This window comes from Nansenia antarctica (genome assembly GCF_963989245.1).
Source record: "Nansenia antarctica genome assembly, chromosome: 1".
Classification (NCBI taxonomy): domain Eukaryota; kingdom Metazoa; phylum Chordata; class Actinopteri; order Argentiniformes; family Microstomatidae; genus Nansenia; species Nansenia antarctica.
In genome coordinates, this window is record NC_137674.1 from 9,996,687 (window position 1) to 10,016,014 (window position 19,328).

The window sequence follows — 19,328 nt, forward strand, 5'->3', positions numbered from 1 at the left end:
CTTCTTTTCTGAGCCGGGTGTGTGTGTGTGTGTGTGTGTCCGTGTGAGCACACGCCGTGGTGATGTTTTGCTAGTTGTATTCTCGACAGCTTTTTCAACTGGAGAGATGAGCTGTTTGCACGGTTATGCTATATTTAATGTGCTTTGTGTATAACGTGTTCAATGATGAGGATCTGGCTGATCCTATTTGCTGTAGATGGGTGGTTTTAATGTGATGATCACACGATCGGTCGGTCATACTGTATCCCTTTTGGAAGTGCACTGATTGCGTGCCAGTCTCCTAATTTTAGTTACGTAGGCTATCCCTGGCATTTATTTAATTATTGTTCTTGTAAGTGTGCCGGGTTGGTGCCAATTATTGACCTGTGCGCATTGTAATGCACAACTTGGCCTCTCCACGCTATAAAGTAACTTGCATTCAAATAATTTTAGCTTAGGCCTACTCGGGTCGACAAGGCCTTGTAATAAACCAGCTTCGCCTGTGTTTATTGTTATGTTATTTGCTGCATTCTGATAATTTTAGGTCTAGTCTTCATCGGTAGGCTACGTGTCCAATTTAGCCTCTGCAACCTACTATGCATGTCAGTGTTGCATGACGAATACCATAGCATATCGGATTATATAAAATAGTTAATAATAATTGTGCCCCCCCATGCAGTTCATTGGCCCACCCTAAGACTGGGCCCTGGTGACGGGTCTGCACGAATCTACCGGCATTTGACTGCCGCTGGACTGAGGAACACCATAGGCACAGCACATCGCCATAATAGCGATAAAGTGCGAATGATTTTAAGCATTTTGAACTTCGCGTTGTTTTCGTCGAGTCGGGTGAAATGCAGCCACACTTCAGAACGCTGCTTCATTAGGGCCTTCGGCATTCTCGGTGACCTCGTAGCTAGGCTAGCTAGCGAAATTAGATAATATGATTATGATAATAATAATAATAATAATAATAATAATACAATTCAGATAATATCATAATTTAGTATATATGCTTTCACTCAATCTTCTTAACTCGTAACACAACTGCTCAGCTCACTACTACCACGACACGCACTGAGTGGAAATTTAACAGGCGATGTGACGTCACGAGTCACCAGTTGACTGTTGCATGACACCGGACACCAGGGGGCGAGATAGAAAAGTACCGAAATGAGGTAAATGGTAAAATGGTAAATGGACTGACTTATATAGCGCCTTATTACAAAGCGCTTTACAAAGGCCTCTCATTCACCCATTCACACACACACATTCACACACCAATGGGTACCGAAATCTCCTTTGCAATTCGGTACGGTATATACCGAATGTAAAGTAACCGGTATATACCGGTACCGATTTTCGGTACCCAACCCTAATTCTGTAGCTATAGGCCTGGTGAAGCTCATATGAACTCTCTCTCCTCTCTCTAGCGCCCGGCACAGACTCCTCCAGAGGACGCTCACAACTGCAAACAGCCTTGGCCGGAGCTGCTGTCCACCGTGAATAAAAAAATATTTGCATTCAATCCTTTTGCTTGTGCATTTTTCATATCTTATGAACTTGTTATGCTGAAGATTGTGTAACTAGATAAGTGATCTTAAATATCATAGCTAGAAGCAACTGCGATTACAGCAACAAATATAGTAGCTAAGCATGTTTACAGCTATGCCTGAGGCAATATCCCAATAGAAATGTTATCATAACATGCGGTGGCGCAGCGGTCTAAGCATTAGCCTCTAGTGCAAGCTGCCCACCGGGGACTGGGATCGAATCCCGGTCTCGCCAGACCCGGATATGGCCGGGGCTCACAGGGAGCGGCATATTGAGCGGCCGCTCCCAAGGGGGGTATAGGACTATTTCCGGACAAGGATCCGTCGCGCAACACCGCCCCCTGGGTGCCGGAATAACGGTGTCGGGCTCGAGAAGCCAGACAGCTAGTCTGCCTGGCTATCTCCTCTGGGGCTGCCGGCCACGGGGTCGTGCGGCGGATCCTACGCAATAGGCAGGGGATAATTGGATGCTAGGTTGGGTACAATTGGATACTAAATTGGGTGAAAAAGGGATAAAATCAGAAAAACAAATTTAAAAAAAAAAGAATCATATACAAGAATCATAACAAGAATCATGTACAAGACATAATGAATCATTAGAAATATTGGCTCCTGCACAGACTCCTCATCGCTTTGTGTGTGTGTGTGTGTGTGTGTGTGTGTGTGTGTGTGTGTGTGTGTGTCACATGACATTATGCCATGTCTGCAGTCTGAATGAGCTTGGATTAATGTTAAATGTTCTATTTGTCATTCCTACTGCGAGACGGTAGGAAGGAGAGAAGGATAAATGGACAGGGGAAGAGAGAAAGAGGGAGAAGAAAAGAATAAAGGATGGGAGTTAGTGAGCGCTTCTCCTTTAACAAGATAATCCATCCACTTGACAGGTGTGACATATCCAGATGCTGATTAGACAGCATGATTATTGCACAGATGTGCCTTAGGCTGGTAACAATAAAAGGCCACTCTAAAATGTGCAGTTTTATCACACAGCACAATGCCACAGATGTTGCAAGTTTTGAGGGAGCGTTGCCTCTCTAGCGTCCTGGTTTCCTAGGTTGAGACCGAGTGTTTTACATTTTCGAAAGTTCGTTTCTGTCTACCAGTGGCGGCTGGCCGATAGAGGGCGCTGGGGCGCCGCCCCCACCTTCACTTCCTTGTTGCGATTTGTAAAAGTAATTTTTTTAAATAAACATTGTTTATTCACAAAATGTGGCTGATATTCTGTCGGCGCCTATCAGCATTCATTAAAAATCCTCCAATACAATAAACATTTTTATCTGTGTGTGTGTGTGTGTGTGTAAAACTCACTGTTAAAATACATAGGGGGGAGAACGCGGGGCGCCGGTCAATGAAAGTCTATGCCAGGACGAATACTTTTGGCTTACACGTGAGCTGTAGCAGTGCTCCAATTGGCTGTCTCTATTTCTTGGCCAGGGCGCACAAATATGCGTCCCTGAATCTCCGGTTGTATTGCAGACAATGCATTATGCTGAGGACTTTCGACTTCCGGTTTTCCGGACTTCGGGCTTCCGGAGTATTTTAAATGAACATTCGTAATGTCTGTCTCTGATGTTCATGGTCAATTAAATCAGCCTATTTTGTGCAACTAATAATGTTCCCGCTAATGGGTTAACCAAGCAGCCTTGCACCTAACGTGCAAGCACCTATCTTCGAACTATTCATAGCAATATGCGCGGGGCAAGGCGGAGGTACGGGTAAACACGGCTCATGTTCTGTCATCAAAGGTAAGAGTTGGTTTTCTTTAACTCAGCTGATGCATTGTTGTGTTTCTGACATGGTCTGGTTGTGTTTCTGACATGGTCTGGTTGTGTTTCTGACATGGTCTGGTTGTGTTTCTGACATGGTCTGGTTGTGATACATCATTGAATGTGTTGACCTGCTGTGATGTGTTGACCACCATCACTCTCCATCATCATCCATCATGTGTCTATGAAATAGATAGTTACTGTACTACTGACTGCAGCATTCATCTCTGCTCATTGATGTAGCCATGTCACACAGACACATAGTACACATATTCATCTGCTACCTTTATTAACCTGAGTGTAGCTGTGAGGCCTGTACTAGCCTTGTTGACTAGACTTCCTCCTTGTCTGACACTGGGTATTGGACCGTACCGACGTCCATAGACCGGTCACTCTTCCACCTCAGTGTCTGTAGTTGACAGGGTAACTTCTCCATGGCCCACACGGTCATTTTAAGGGTGAAAGTTGAAATTATACAGTGGTTGTAATGCCAGTGCGTGTTCTATGCGCGTGCACGCGAAAAGAAATCGTGCACGCGGGGAAAAAAACGCGCGCGCTGCGCGCGCGAAAGAGGACCCCCCCGCCACACTGCTGTGCCCCACCCAAAATTTCGGGCACCAGCCGCCACTGCTGTCTACCCTGTGGATTATTCGAAGTAAAGTGGACTTTGCCTTTTAACTGCAATGCCTCGTCTGGTTCCTCTCTGCCCCTGGATCCTACACCTCACAACCTTGCATACTCATGATAAACTGAAAATAGTCCCTTCACATCGACTCAAAAAGGCGGCTTTTCTTCCTCGGGCGGCTGAGGACATTTTCCATGGCACCTAAGCTCCTCGCCAATATCCTGTCTGTCTGCATCACCGCCTGGTATGGCAATTGCACCACTCAGGACTAGGGATGGGAATCGAGAACGGGGTTATATAATCATGTTTATACATGGCATGAATTAACATTCATTTGAATGAATTTCAAAAGATGAAAATGGCAACATTAGTTGAATGAATATCTACTGTCATCATCACTTAAGTTAGCAACAGAAAGCTAGGTTAACTTTAATGTTAACACGATAACGTACAATTGTTGGCACCACACACCGTTACTGAGGGTAAATATCCTATGCTAATAATATTAGTGCCACGCAGGCAGGCATAGCAGATTTTTTATTTGACTGAGAACCCCTAAATGAAAGCGAATGCTGAACAAATATTCTCCCATTTCATCCATTTTAGATGTTTACAGACAGACTGTTGCTACGGATAGCTTTGAAGCTACAGCCAGCTGCTCGAGCTTATTTTATTTATGTTCAAATGTTATGTTCAGATACACTGAGACTCAAGCTAATAAAAAACAGCTGCATTGACGCTGAAAACCTGTGTATGCCTACTTTTTTCTACACAGAGAATTCGATCAGGAATCAGGAAGCCCAACAAAATCAAAGGTTCAAAGGTCAAAGGTTCATCCCGCTCCTGTCTGGTAGATGCTACCAGAGAGCCCAGCCTGACATAGATTACAATAGATGATATTATTGCACATAGCTGTATTTTACAGTGCCTGAAACCCTTCTATTGTAATGTTATGTTTTGTCATAATCTATTGCTCTTTAATATTTGTACTTATATTGTACAAATACATCACGCAATTTAGTTAGGGTTTATTTTCGCATGCAGGAAGATTTATTGTATGTACATTTTGTATAACATTGTTGAGCCCCTGCGTGAACCAAGCATCTCACTGCATTCAGTGTATGTGACAATAAAGAACTTTGAACTTGAGGTAGGTAGGGATTCAGTTGAATCTTACAGAGCCTGCAAACTCCCCAACATAGTCTGTGTGTGTATGTGTATAACATCTCGCCCACCTCTTGTCTATGAAGTGATTATAACAAACTGTAGGGTTTCATCATTGTGAAAAATGATTGATCCGTTTATTCTGATGTGGGCTGTGGGCAGGGGCGCCGCTAGAGATTCTGGGCCCCATGACAGAATATCATTTTGGGCCCCCCCACCTAAACCACCCATCAACCTAAACCCAGTTGAAGTTGATGAACTATTGATGCACTGCAAGAAATCCAATGATGGACATCTTTTGTAAATGTAATTTAAAATTACAGTTAATACAGGAATCAACAATTCAGCAAAGAAATCTCAACATTCTTTAACTTATTAAAGACTTGAACAACACAAGGACAAAAGTATAATTAAATGAAGATTGGAACCCAATTATAAAAGTATAAATCACACAAAAAGTAAAAAATATAATTTAATGGGGTGGTATTGTGTCTAAATAAATGTAGATCTTGTAAAGATCAGTTGGCCATAATACTGTCAGGATTAGATCAATGAAGAATTACAGCAGAGAGATATTTACTGACTCAGCATTGCTTGTTTCACACAAAGACAAACGTGTCTTATACAAGAGGGAGCAACACAGACATGGTGCCAGCGAAATTGAATAGTGAAATGGGAAGATTTTAATTTTTACACTGCGGCAGTACTGTGGAATAGTATACCTGGAGAGCTAAAAACTATATCTAGCCTAATGCACAACGATTCAAGATAGGAGTAAAGAGATCAAAGCTAAACGCTGGGCCTTCTTAGTAGCAAAATCTTTAATAAGATCCTTGAAATCTAGTGATGAAGCCAACTTGCTGTGCTGCTGTCATTGTCCTTTGTTACTTCTTGCTCTTCTTCTTCTGCCTCTTTACATCTTATTAAAATTTTTATTTTATTAATTTTGCCATTTAGCAGACACTTTTAATCCAAACAATTACGAATTACAGGGACATTCCCCCTGGAGTAACTGAGGGCTAAGTGCCTTACTCAAGGGCACACTAGTAGTGGTGAGGTTTCAGGCGGGATTTGAACTCGCAACCTTCCGACCACAAGTCCAACTCACTATCCACTACTAGACCACCACTACCCCACCACCTCTGCTCTCCTCTCTGGCTGCCTTGCTTGAAGAGGGCCCTGGCATGGAGTATGCCAGGTACATAATTCATAATATGTCCTATAATAGTATTAACATAATAACACATACATTACACCAGATTAGCTAACTTAAATGTTATCTAGCTAGCTAACAATATTATTAAGATGCCAGTGGTCAATGTTATTGCAATTACTGGAAGAACTATTAACTAAATATGAATATTAGCTAAAGTTGTATTCAATGCTTGCATGGTAATGCAGCATACATTAAAATATTCAAAATATGTTTGTTAACCCCAAACTCCTACTGCCCACCCCCTTCTCCTTCAACTGGGAGGCTGCATCTGTGCATGACGTCATTAGCATGTAACATTATACTAGTTAGCTAGCTATAGCAAGAGTGCATAGCTGCTGGATACAAATTCACTGAGCTCTAATAACCTATATTTGGACCAAAATTGCCCTCATCTCATACATTTAACTGAAATTATACTGACAGTGCACTGTAAGTTAACTATACTTGAAGTTAATGTTAATTAGCTATAGCGAGCTAACTAGATCATCCACGCAGTGATTAGATCACTAAACCACTGTTTTTAGTGATTTTTTTTACTTTTCTCTTTTGAGACCCTGACTTTGGCTTTGCCTTTCACGACATCGTCCACGCACGCACACGCACATTTGATGCATTTCCAATCTGGCTGTCCTCCATCTGTCCCACACACATACTACAGCAGGACATGTTGGTCATGGAAACCTTGTCAGAATATTTGCGGTAACGTTCCTCTCGTCTAGCAGCTCACGCGCGGTGGACTGAACCATGCAGTGAATAAATAGAGGGGTAAATAATAATAAGGCTTAATTGTGTTAAACATAGAGAAACAAAACTCCAGTTTGTTTCTTTTGTGACTTTTTTTAATACATAGAATTATAATTTGAATTCGGCTACATTAACGTCCTTATGATAAAAATAATAATAATATTATTTATAAATAGATTTTTTTTTTTTGATTCTCATGGGCCCCTGTCAGTGCTGGGCCCTTAGAATCGTCCTAACTTACCACCCCCTAGCGGCGCCCCTGGCTGTGGGCCTTCTGCTTCTGATGTGAACAGAATAACACACTATAAGTGACAGTAATCTGTCTATAACAACACTGACTTACATCAATCAATCAATCACACTTTATTTATATAGCACAAGTCATGCATTGAATGCAAGTGCTGAACATAAAAACAATAGTAAATATATTACACTACAATAAAACAAGAGGTAGGAGATATGAAATAGATACATTGTATTTGTGTAAAATAAATACAACACAATAAAACCAGGAATAAAACAAGATGTAGAAGATAACATAGGAGTAAAAGTGCAAGTTGACATATACTAGATAAAAGCAGGCTAAAAAGTTTTTTTTTAAGTCCTCGCCATGGGTCTTAGACCGGACCCCTGGAACAACCAAGAGACCAGTACCAGAGGACCTGAGGGATCTATAGTGGGTACAACTCATCCCTGTGAGTTATTTCTCAGGTCACCTTAGGAAGCAATCCCCACCAAATGAAGGATTTACTTAGATAGGGGATCGATGTCCAGTGCCTCCATTCAGAGTCTGTGTTCTATGGGATGTTTTGTCTCCTACTCTTTACCTTACAGACTAGTGAATGCAACGATAAGATCTCCCCTCCTCCCCAGGATGGGACTAAACTACATGGTCTGATATCCGGGAGACATTGTCCATATTGTTGACTTGAGTGGGCAGAGATTTGCGGTTGTCAGTGCCTGTTCTCGCCCTTATCCTTTCTTTTGGGTTTTGACCTCGACCAAAACAGCAACAAGAAAAAGCTGCTTTGAACTCATCTCGAAATTTCCCTGTGGAAGAAATCTGTATGTTATTTAAACACGCACATATTTGAAAGTATAGGAAATAACTTGTAGAAATGGAGATATACTGTGATTAGTGCATTAATACTGTTTTATAAGATCACAGAACTTCTCTAATTGTGGGGTTTCTGTGATATCCCAGGATGTTGTGATGTGATATTATGCCCAGTAGATGGGGTAATAATCATGAATAAAGTACATTTTGAAACATACCACTTAGAAAGTTATAGATGATAGGATTTGCAGCACTGTTAGCATATATCAGCCAATGTGAAAAGGTGAACCAGGCGTAAACTGTCTCTCTGTCGTGTGTGTTCGTAAAAGTCCCAAAGACTCTGCAATAAAAAAAAGTACATTATTGACATAATGTGAAATCACACCATAAAGGCTTTTAGTGACAACAGCACTATTGGTTGGTTTTACCCAGAACACCATATTGGTCAAAAGGCTTGTTTTTCAATCCCACACTAAGTTAATTCTAACTGACAATTTATCTGGCATTTGGTAGAATTATTGATACCTCTCTATGAGAAACTGTGTTGTTTACAGGGGTGCACATAACTTTTTGGGGCCAGTGCTCAGAGGAGCACCTAGGGATGCTGCTTGGTGCTCCCCGAGCTCGCGAGTCACGACCCGTCCCACAGGATGGATGAAAAAGGGATACATGGATAACTTATATTAGCAAAACGACATTTATTCATAAATAAAGATGAACGAACAAATGATTGTGTGCAAAACAAAAGAAACAAATGCTAAATCAAATGACTGCTCTTTAAGCATGAAAGTCTGTCAGACTCCTTTAAACACAATGAAATCAACTGATCTCTTTAAGCACTGCTCTGTTCTGTAAACACTGAAATCAACTTTTCAACAAAAAGTTACAGCCTAAGCATTTATTTATACTACAAGCTTAATCGTCATCATCACTGCTCTCTTGACTGCTGTAAATTATCACTGTCCTCAATTTCAACCATGGTAGAGGATGTATTTTTTGTGATCAACTTTTTTTTTTTATTCTTTTTTTTGGTGCGCAAAAGCGCCCTCATGCGGCTGATCTGCCGCGCAGCATGCATTTTGGCGACGCATGCGCACTGGCGCACCAGTTATGTGGACCCCTGGTTGTTTACTTAGTTACTACTCCAACAGGCTATTACCTTTTCATGATGTTGAGTACACTAATAGGCAGGTAGCAGAGGGCAAAGACAAAAAGAACCACCATCAACATGCGGGCAGTCTTTCTCCGGGCCCGGCCCTGCTTGATCTCTGCAGACATGGTGCCGGTCCGGATCCTAACTGACTCTCCTCCAGGCCCTGTAGCTCGAGCAGAACACTGAAGAGATCTCCACTTCCTCTGCAGCTGCAGCACAGAGGATGTCCCAGGAATCTGTTTTAAAAACACCAATTAAATCTAGACAAAACACTAAAAAAGGCATAATTACAGACATTAAATCATTTATTTGAAACATTGTCATGTGTATGCTAGAATACACACCTGTTGACACCACAGCTTATGACATATCTGGATGTATGCCAGGCCCATAAGACACAATGGAGCAACGTATGTGACAATGAAGAAACAGGTGTGATACACCTTGGGAAAAATTGCAGCTGTTGAGAAAATGACATAAAAACCTGTTAAGTGAGGTAAATTGAAACAAAATGCATGTGAGAGCAAAGTAATAGTTTTAATGATGGTGCAGTGCCTTTTAAAATGTCAAGCAAAACAACCTTGCCTATTTATTGCAAGCATAACATTTAATTGAGTGGCAAAAACGATTGGGTTCAAACAATGTAATAGGTCGTTTTTCCACCCGGGCTAGTAGTAATGTGTGGGTGTCAATCTATAATCTAAACCCATTTGGTCTTCTTTCATTGATTCCTGTCAGTGTGTAAGTGTTCTCTTTGTGAGCATTCATCAGCAGTAATCAGAGTGACAACCCAACTCTTTTATCAGATAAAGTGAAAGGTCAAACCTCCCTGCTTTCTAGTCTCTTTCAACTGTCTAACCTTGACTCAGCTCCGGAGAAAGGATACATTAATTGATCAATGACATTTCAAGGCCATAAAAAGGCCAGACAAACATATACGATCATTTGTTTGGATTTCAAGTCAATCCTGGATTTCAAATAGGCCTGTGGATAAAACATATCTATCACTCCATCTATACAAAACACCACAATCAAACATATCAGTGCAACAATAATGAGAGTGACAATACTGACTATGATTTAGTTATGATTTAGTTACAGTAACTATACTATTCCTAGGGACTTGGTCATATGTTCCAGAGCAGTGGTATAGTTCCATAATATTAGGGATATTATGGATGTGTAGTGGTGGCTTAGTGGATAGTGGGTTGGACTGGTGATTATTTAAAATCCCACCTGGGAACGCTATCACTAGTGTGCCCTTGAGTAAGGCACTTAGCCTAAAGTTTCTCCTGGGAGACTGTCCCTGTAATCTTTCGTTGTATGTCGCTTTGGATAAAATCTAAATGGTTCAAATGTAATGTGTGTGGGTGCCTACCTCCCCAGTGCTCGTCACACACCGTGAACAGGCTGGTCTTATTGGTGAGTTCAGGAAGAAGGCTGCTGCACTCCATAACAAGGGTCTGAGGGATCATGATGACACAGGACACCACCCAGATGAGGACGATGCTCTTGCGAGCCCGCTTGGCTGTGCTTTTGAACATCAGTGGGCGGCAGATAGCGTACCAGCGGTCTTGGGCAATGCAGCTCAGAGTCAGGACGGACACAGACACAGAGATTGTCTTGGAAATTGACAAGGAGAGTTGTGCACAAAGTGAGACTGTTAAAATAATGTACTGTTTATACAGTGGCTGTTAGGAGAATGCCTAATCATATATACATAGAAAAACAAATATACAAACTCACAACTGTATTTGTTGATGTGATGCATTATAAGTGATTAGAAACAATTGATAGTGTAATCTTGATGTTGAAACATTTTCATTTGTAATATGTCTGTTTAGAGCATTTCAATAGAAAGGATTTTTTTGCCTAAATTAGAGAGCCAAAACTCATACATACATACATACCCCCATCTGTTGACATTTAATACTGACAGTGATTTGTGGAGGGCACAGCAAAAAGGCTAAATCTAGAAGCTGATGAGGGAGTTGGCAGTTTCTCCCATGGTGGTTACAGCCAGCCTCCTCCAACACATCAACTCCTGATGCAGGATGGCTGAGATGTGAACTCTATAATCTTATTCAACAATCATCAATAACCAACATAACTCACTCAAAAGTAGACGGATGATGGATATATAATCTAATTTCCTTCAAAGAAGCCAGCAGGAAATTAAAATAAGATTTGATAACACTTCACAATAATTATAACCCAACAAAGTGACATGCATAATTACAGTGTACATGTACATTAAATGAATGAGTGATATCAATTAATGAGATACATTAACAAGTGTTGATCTGATAATCTAATTACTTCCTCTGTTGTTATTTATGCAGTTATATTAACATTTTAATTTATAAGGTATGTATGAAATAACTATTTAATGATTAACACCTCTGATATACAGTATAAACAACACTCAAGCTCAATGTTAGTAGCCAACAATCAATAACAAGCTTTCTGTAACGAAATAGAAGTCCACTGTATGTGAAGTGGGTCTATGGGGGTAAATTCTCTCTATTGACAACCAAACTGAACAGATCAAACATGGCCCTACAGCAACTGAAACTGCGGTTAGTTTATTCCAATCCCCCACAGGAATTTATTCCAGAGACATAAGTGCTGTCAAAATACACAAATTGTGGTAAATATTTGAGTAACTAATGAAATCAATGTCACACTGCAGGATATCTTGCAGGGTAACCAGAGGATGAACATTTATGAAAGAGTTTTTAATTAATGTCTTGTTTGAGTGAGGACATGGGCTTCTGTGAGTGCCTGAGTGGGGTTGGGTTTTATCTGGGAGAGAGGTACTCTATGTCCTGAAGCATGATTGCAAAAAGATGAGAATTAATCCACTTCAAAATCAGGTATATAATATTATAATCTAATAAATCCAAGAATGTAAAATGGTGCAATTTGGGATTGAGAATATATATAATTGGAATGTACTGTAGTTACACAGTTAACACAGTGGGACATAGACTCATCTCGACACATGGACTGTTGAGGTCTGATTATTTGTGACAAACTTAGATTTAAAAAAATATACATAATTACTACGCTTTTGAGACGAATGCACCATGAGACTTTGAGAGACTGATCAAAGCTATTTAAATAAGTAATAATTTACTTTAAAAGCTGACAGTTTTTGGATGTGAGACATCATATCCCTTACACAGAATCAGATGGTTCAATGTAATGTTCCATTAAACTGTCACCAGTGGCGGTTAAAAGGTGGATAAGCAAAAGACTTGCCTGTGGTAGGAATCACCATGGGGTCCCATCAAAGGTGTCTCAGTTGGTTTCTATAGAGTTCAGTACTGGCTACCATGGCTGAATGCAAAGTAAAGCTAAGGGAGGAACATTTTAAAATATAGACCTTAAAGCCACCATCTTACCTGTAAATAGGGCAGTATTTTACAAAGAGTGTTTCCAAAGAACCATGTTTCTGTGATATCTACCACCAGACTGGCTGGGAGACAGGTGATGGTGACCAGGATATCAGCAAAGGAGAGGTTCACAATGAAATAGTTGGTCACTGTACGCATGTGATGGTTTTTCCACACTGCAAAACAAACTGAAAAACAAGACACAACTCACAAATTACTGCTAAGTGCACAAAGACAAATGGGAGGCCATTTAATATAAAATAAAAAAGATGTATCTGTAATGTCTAGATCATTGGAATCTGAAACAGACATATCCTTGCAGTCATGAGGCTCGCTGGTCCCAAAGTCAATAATGCCATGGTGTAGTGACTACATTATGGGTTCATGTTCTCCTCTTACTGTTGGTTGTGTAGTGGGAGGGAACCAGTTCTGGCACTAGGGGCAGAGGGGAGGATTATTAACGTTGCAACTTCCTGTTTAGATACAAGAGTTTTGGTGATCGATTTCCTGGTCCTGTACGGAGTGTACAAGTTGTTATTTTGATTAAACAGTTATCATTACGTTGCCTACGTCTTTCCTTTTTCCTCCGGCACTACACTGGTGACCCCCGACGTGGATTTTTGTTAACGTGATTGTGTACAAAAACCAGCGAGCGAACATTACAATCCTGCAAAATGTCCGGGCGAGGAAGACGTTCAAACCAGCGGCAGCCATCACCATCCCCTGTCAGGGTAACGCGTGGTGCGCACACTCCCACTCTCAAGCTACCAGAGTTCTGGGACTCAACGCCTGCTGCATGGTTTGCTATTGTAGAGGCACATTTTAACAAAAGTGACATCGATGACGACGACGACCGGTACAACCATGCTGTGGCAATGTTGGGCAGCTCCACCGCAGCTCGAGTGGTAGGTTTTTTGTCTGCTCCCCCGACGACGAACAAATATGAGCGCCTCAAGGCCCTGCTTCTAGAGACATTTGAACTGTCCACTGCGGAGAGGGTGCGTCGCCTATTTGCCATGTCGGACTTGGGTGACGAGAGGCCTTCTGCGCGCATGGAGAGGATGCTAAACCTGCTCGGTACAGAAGACCCTATGATCCTCTTCACAGAGCTGTTCATGCGCACATTGCCAGCTCAAGTTAGGATGGCGCTGGCCAACACCGCCATCATGGAGCCCCGCGCCCTGGCCAGGGAGGCGGACCGGTTCGTCTTGGCCATGCCTCAACGGTCCCCCGACCTGCTCGCTCCCGCGGCCGCCCCGCCACCCGACCGTCGCAGGAGAGCGAAGGATGACGCCAGACCTTCTGGCCAGCAGGGTAACGCTGCGGGCCATTGTTTCTACCACGCCACTTTTGGCGCCAAGGCCAAACGGTGCCGCTCACCCTGCACCTTCGGACCGACGGGAAACGGCGGGGCCGGCACTCAGTAGTGGCCCTGAGCGCTGGCGTCACCAACAGGCTGCTCTTCATACAAGACACCGCCTCTGGTCGCAGTTTTCTTTGTGACACAGGTGCCCAGTGGAGCATCATTCCGGCAGAGAGATCGGATGTGGCGAAGGAGGAGCGTGGTCCGCAGTTGGCAGGCGCGGACGGCACACCTATCTGCTCTTATGGCACTAGGGCGGTGGACGTGTGCTTCGGAGGACAATGCTTTTCGTGGGATTTTGTCATAGCGGCTGTCACATTTCCCCTCCTTGGTGCGGATTTTCTGTGCGCCCACAACCTGTTGGTGGACGTGGGGAACAGGCGCCTGGTCAACTCACAGACTTTCGCTTCCTTCGCCTGTACGCAGGGGGAGGCGGTCTACAGCGGGTGGTCCAATACGCTCGCCGAAAGTGACCAGTACCTTCGGCTGCTCGCCGAATTCCCCGACCTTACCAAGCCCACCTTCTCCGCGCCCACGGTGAAACACGGAGTGGAGCACCACATCGAGACCGAGGGGCCTCCCCTCCACGCCAGGGCCAGGCGCCTCAACCCGGAGAAGCTGGCCATCGCCAGGGCGGAGTTTGCGCATATGGAGCAGGTGGGCATCGTTCGGCGCTCGAGCAGCCCCTGGGCGTCTCCCCTGCACATCGTCCCTAAGTCAGACGGCGGGTGGCGCCCATGTGGGGACTACCGCCGCCTCAACGACGCGTCCAAGCCTGACCGCTACCCGGTCCCACATGTCCAGGACTTTTCAGCGAACCTGGCAGGCAAACGCTTCTTCTCCAAAGTGGACCTGGTACGGGGGTACCATCAGGTGCCGGTGCACCCCGAGGATGTCCCTAAGACGGCCGTAATCACGCCATTTGGACTCTTCGAGTTTCTGCGGATGCCGTTCGGCCTGAAGAACGCGGCGCAGACCTTCCAACGCCTCATGCACTCGGTGCTCCGGGACCTACCATTCCTCTTCGTCTACTTGGATGACATCCTCGTCGCAAGCACCACGGAGGAGGAGCACCTGTCCCACCTCCGGGCCCTTTTCACACGGCTCAGCCAACATGGGCTGATTGTCAATCCGGCGAAGTGTGAGTTCGGACGGAACACCATCGACTTTCTCGGGCACCGGGTCTCCGCAGAGGGGGTGACCCCCCTCCCCTCGAAGGTGGAAGCTGTCGCTGCTTTCCCGCGCCCCAGCACAATCAGCGAGCTCAAGGGGTTCATCGGGATGGTAACCTTCTACTATCGCTTCCTCCACCACATCGCTCACATCCTGCGGCCTCTGTACGATGCCCAGAAGGGCAAGACTCTGAAGCAGCCGGTGGACTGGACGGCGGAGCGTGTCAAAGCCTTTCAGGACACCAAGGCGGCCCTGGCCCGCGCTGCCATGTTGGCCCACCCCTCGCCCTCGGCACCCACTGCTCTCACCACGGACGCCTCTGACTTTGCTGTGGGAGCGGTGTACGAACAGTGGGTTGGGGACGCCTGGCAGCCTCTTGCATTCTTCAGCCGCCAGCTGTCTCCCAGAGAGCAAAGGTACAGCACATTCGACAGGGAGCTCCTCGGGCTGTGGCTTGCTGTCAGACACTTCCGTTTTTTACTGGAGGGCCGCGAGTTTACGGCCTACGTGGACCACAAGCCACTCACGCACGCCATGTCCAAGGTGGCGGAGCCGTGGTCCGACCGCCAACAGCGCCAGCTCGCCTACATATCCGAGTTCACCACAGACATCCAGCACGTTGCTGGGAAGTCCAACCAGGTCGCAGATTGTCTCTCCAGGGCGGTGGTTGGTGCGGTCCAACTGGGTTTGGACTACGCGCGCATGGCTGCAGACCAGGCCGCCGACCCCGCCGTCCAGGCTCTCAAGTTGTCGGACACAGGACTGCGCCTAGAAGAGGTGGTTTTCGGTGACGCAGGGGCCACGCTCCTGTGCGACGTCTCCATGGGTCAGCCACGACCGGTGGTCCCCGCCAACTGGAGGCGCCCCGCCTTCGAGGCGATACACGGCTTGTCTCACCCTGGTAGGAAACCGTCCTCGCGGCTGGTGTCAGAGAAATTCGTCTGGCATGGGCTCAAGAGGGATGTGAGGGCCTGGGTAGACACGTGCATCGCCTGCCAGCGCGCCAAGGTGCATCGACACGTCAAGGCCCCCCTGGAGCAGTTCTCTGTGCCTGAGCGGAGGTTCGATCATGTAAACGTGGACCTGGTAGGGCCGCTGCCCCCCTCGCACGGATACACCTATCTCTTTACCATGGTGGACAGGACGACTCGCTGGCCGGAGGCAGTTCCGCTCTCCTCAACGACAGCCCCCGACCTGGCCCGGGCGTTCATCGCGGTGTGGGTCTCCCGCTACGGCACCCCTGCTGATCTCTCCTCTGACCGTGGCTCACAGTTTACTTCAGAGCTGTGGGCAGCGGTGGCGGAGAATCTGGGGGTCAAGCTCCACCGCACAACCGCCTATCACCCGCAGGCGAACGGGCTCTGTGAGCGTTTCCATCGATCCATGAAGGCCGCCCTTCGAGCCAGCCTCACGGACAGCAACTGGCTTGACAAGCTGCCGTGGGTCATGCTGGGGCTCAGGACAGCGCCTAAGGAGGACCTCCAGTCGTCGTCCGCTGAGCTGGTGTTTGGACAGCCGCTGCGGGTCCCCGGTGACTTCATTCCCAAGTCAACGGAGCCCTGGTCCGCCGCCGCTCAGCGCGCCTCCCTGCTGGACAGCGCCAGGACCTTCGTCCCGGTCCCGACTACGCAGCATGGTGTCCCTACTTCGAGGGTGCCCCCGGAGCTGCACTCTGCGAGGTTCGTTTTCATTCGTCATGATGGCCACAGGACTCCACTACGTCCTCCTTATGACGGGCCTTTCCGTGTCATCGAGGCCGGAGCCAAGAACTTCATGGTTGACATGGGGGGTAGGCCTGAGTGTGTGTCCGTTGATCGCCTCAAACCGGCCCACTTGGACCTTGAACTGCCCCTGGACTTGGCCCTGCCACCGCGCAGAGGCCGGCCTCCAGTCCTACCTCCCCTGCAGCGCCCTGGCCATTCCCCCCTCCGACCCCGACAACCCCCCGCAGCTCGCGAGCCCCCGGTCGTCACTGCCCCCCGTCCTTCCCTGCAGGAGGACGTGATGGGCGATGTCACACCTCCTCCCGCACCTCCTGACTTTACCTACGATCGTAGGGGCCGGGCCATACGCCCTCCTCGCCGTGAGGATTTCCAATATTGAGGTGAACACTGGGGGGGCTGGTGTAGTGACTACATTATGGGTTCATGTTCTCCTCTTACTGTTGGTTGTGTAGTGGGAGGGAACCAGTTCTGCCACTAGGGGCAGAGGGGAGGATTATTAACGTTGCAACTTCCTGTTTAGATACAAGAGTTTTGGTGATCGATTTCCTGGTCCTGTACGGAGTGTACAAGTTGTTATTTTGATTAAACAGTTATCATTACGTTGCCTACGTCTTTCCTTTTTCCTCCGGCACTACAATAGGAAACATAATGTCATGTGAATGAATGAATGAATGAATGAATGAATGAATGAATGAATGAATGAATGAAGTTAGAATGCAGTTCAATACTCGAATTTAGGAATTTAGGTTTAGAAAGATTATAACCAGTGGTTATAAAATAAATTGTGGTTTGAGTAAATAGCACAGTGCAAAACTCAAAAGCAAACGTCAGCACCTGCCAAAAAAATACATACATGAAATCTCCGCAATTAATTAAGCCCGGCGGTTAATTACAACCAACACTTACCTAGTGTGTTTCCAATGAGTGAAACGAAAAATACAAGTATGTATCCCGCGATAAGAATCCATTCATACTGCTTGGGGTATAAATATTCTCTCCAGATATACTTCAGAAGTTCATCATCCTCATCGGTGTTTGAATAAGGATGCAATACCGTAGGCTCATGCCGAGGGGGTGGACATTCTACACAGTCTACTGTGATTCCCGACATCATTTAAGATATGAAATGTTTAGGGTCATAGAGTGTCCAACCGGCATCTCTCGGATATAACAACGGACTATCTCTGGGTTGCGCTCCGGTTTGACCGAGTTCAATGAAAGCGTTGATTACGGTACTTGGTTGATTACGGTACTTGGGCATCGTCAACGTCACGCATCTCCAGGGCAGGGCGCGCTGCTAGAGCGCATTCAGATCATCGATTTTTCGAAGTGTGGGGGGGGGACTGGCGGACTCAAGGGGGGGCAGGGGGGGCCCCCACGGTTGAAAAACGTCTGTCTTAAGTGCCCTTTTGAGTGCCGAAAATGACAGGACGTGCTCTATTGGTGCCCCTCCAATTGTCTAAATTTGACCATGTGCCCCCACAGTTGAAAAACGTCGCACTAAAATGCCCTTTTGAGTGGCAAAATTAGAGGATGTGCCCTATTGGCTGCCCTTCCAATGGTCTAAACATGACCATGTGCACTGATGGGGTCCCATGTTGTGCAGTATGTGCCCTTTTTTTCTTGTCGCCCCCCCTGCCCTTCAAACAGCCTGAGTCCGCCACTGGGGGGGGGGAATAATGTCACATCACAAAGCTGACTTTATAAAACCAAAAATGCCACTAGGAGAACATTTACATGGGCTGCACACAATTATCTATAGATCAAAACATATTAGCAGCAAAGCACATTATGTGGAAGAATTACTGTATTTCACCTGTTGTATTATATTGATAATGACAGCAGTATTGATCTTGTTCATCTTGGTTTATGGAATATGACAAGATAGAAATATGGGGCTATTTTCAACGTCTATCACCACTCCACTAAATTATTTTTACACGTGTAACTCCAAACTGTGTAGTATACACTTTTATTTGCTATGGATCAACAACTCCACATGTCACTGGAAATATCACTTGGGGTGGAGAGCTTTTTTTTTTTTTTAAATACTTTGAGCATTTGCTTCTACCGGGAGTGTGACATGGGCAGAGTTTGCACCTTTGGGACTATTCCATTGGTATTGTTGTGACAGGTAAACTCAATCAAGCATAGCTACAGGTACAGTCAATACTATTGGAACCCAGGTCTGAAATAAAATAACATCCGAGTTGCCTTTAAATTGACCATTTGGTGTCAGTGACACATACTTTATGGTATACTATCCCAAAATCAGCATGGTTGTGTTAAGCAGAACAACTTCCCTGATGTGGGCACTGCTGGGTAAACCACTGGCATGGTGCCTATGTGAGAAGCGTCTATGAAAAGATTCTATGTGGGTGGTTCAGCCTATCCTTTATGAGTTGAATTAAAA

The 19,328-nt window shown here is 45.4% G+C and overlaps 1 protein-coding gene across 1 annotated transcript; it reads right to left on the minus strand.

Annotated features, from left to right (window-relative positions):
- Window positions 1-7,927: 7,927 nt before the first annotated feature.
- On the minus strand, window positions 7,928-18,026 carry hcrtr2 (hypocretin (orexin) receptor 2; the record flags this gene model as incomplete). The annotated part of the gene is made up of 7 exons (XM_080524582.1): window positions 7,928-8,097; window positions 8,323-8,444; window positions 9,264-9,493; window positions 9,602-9,717; window positions 10,636-10,879; window positions 12,665-12,831; window positions 17,822-18,026. 7 exons carry the CDS (start codon window positions 18,024-18,026, stop codon window positions 7,928-7,930), a joined length of 1,254 nt encoding a protein of 417 aa, XP_080380708.1.
- Between the last annotated feature and the right edge of the window lie 1,302 nt (window positions 18,027-19,328).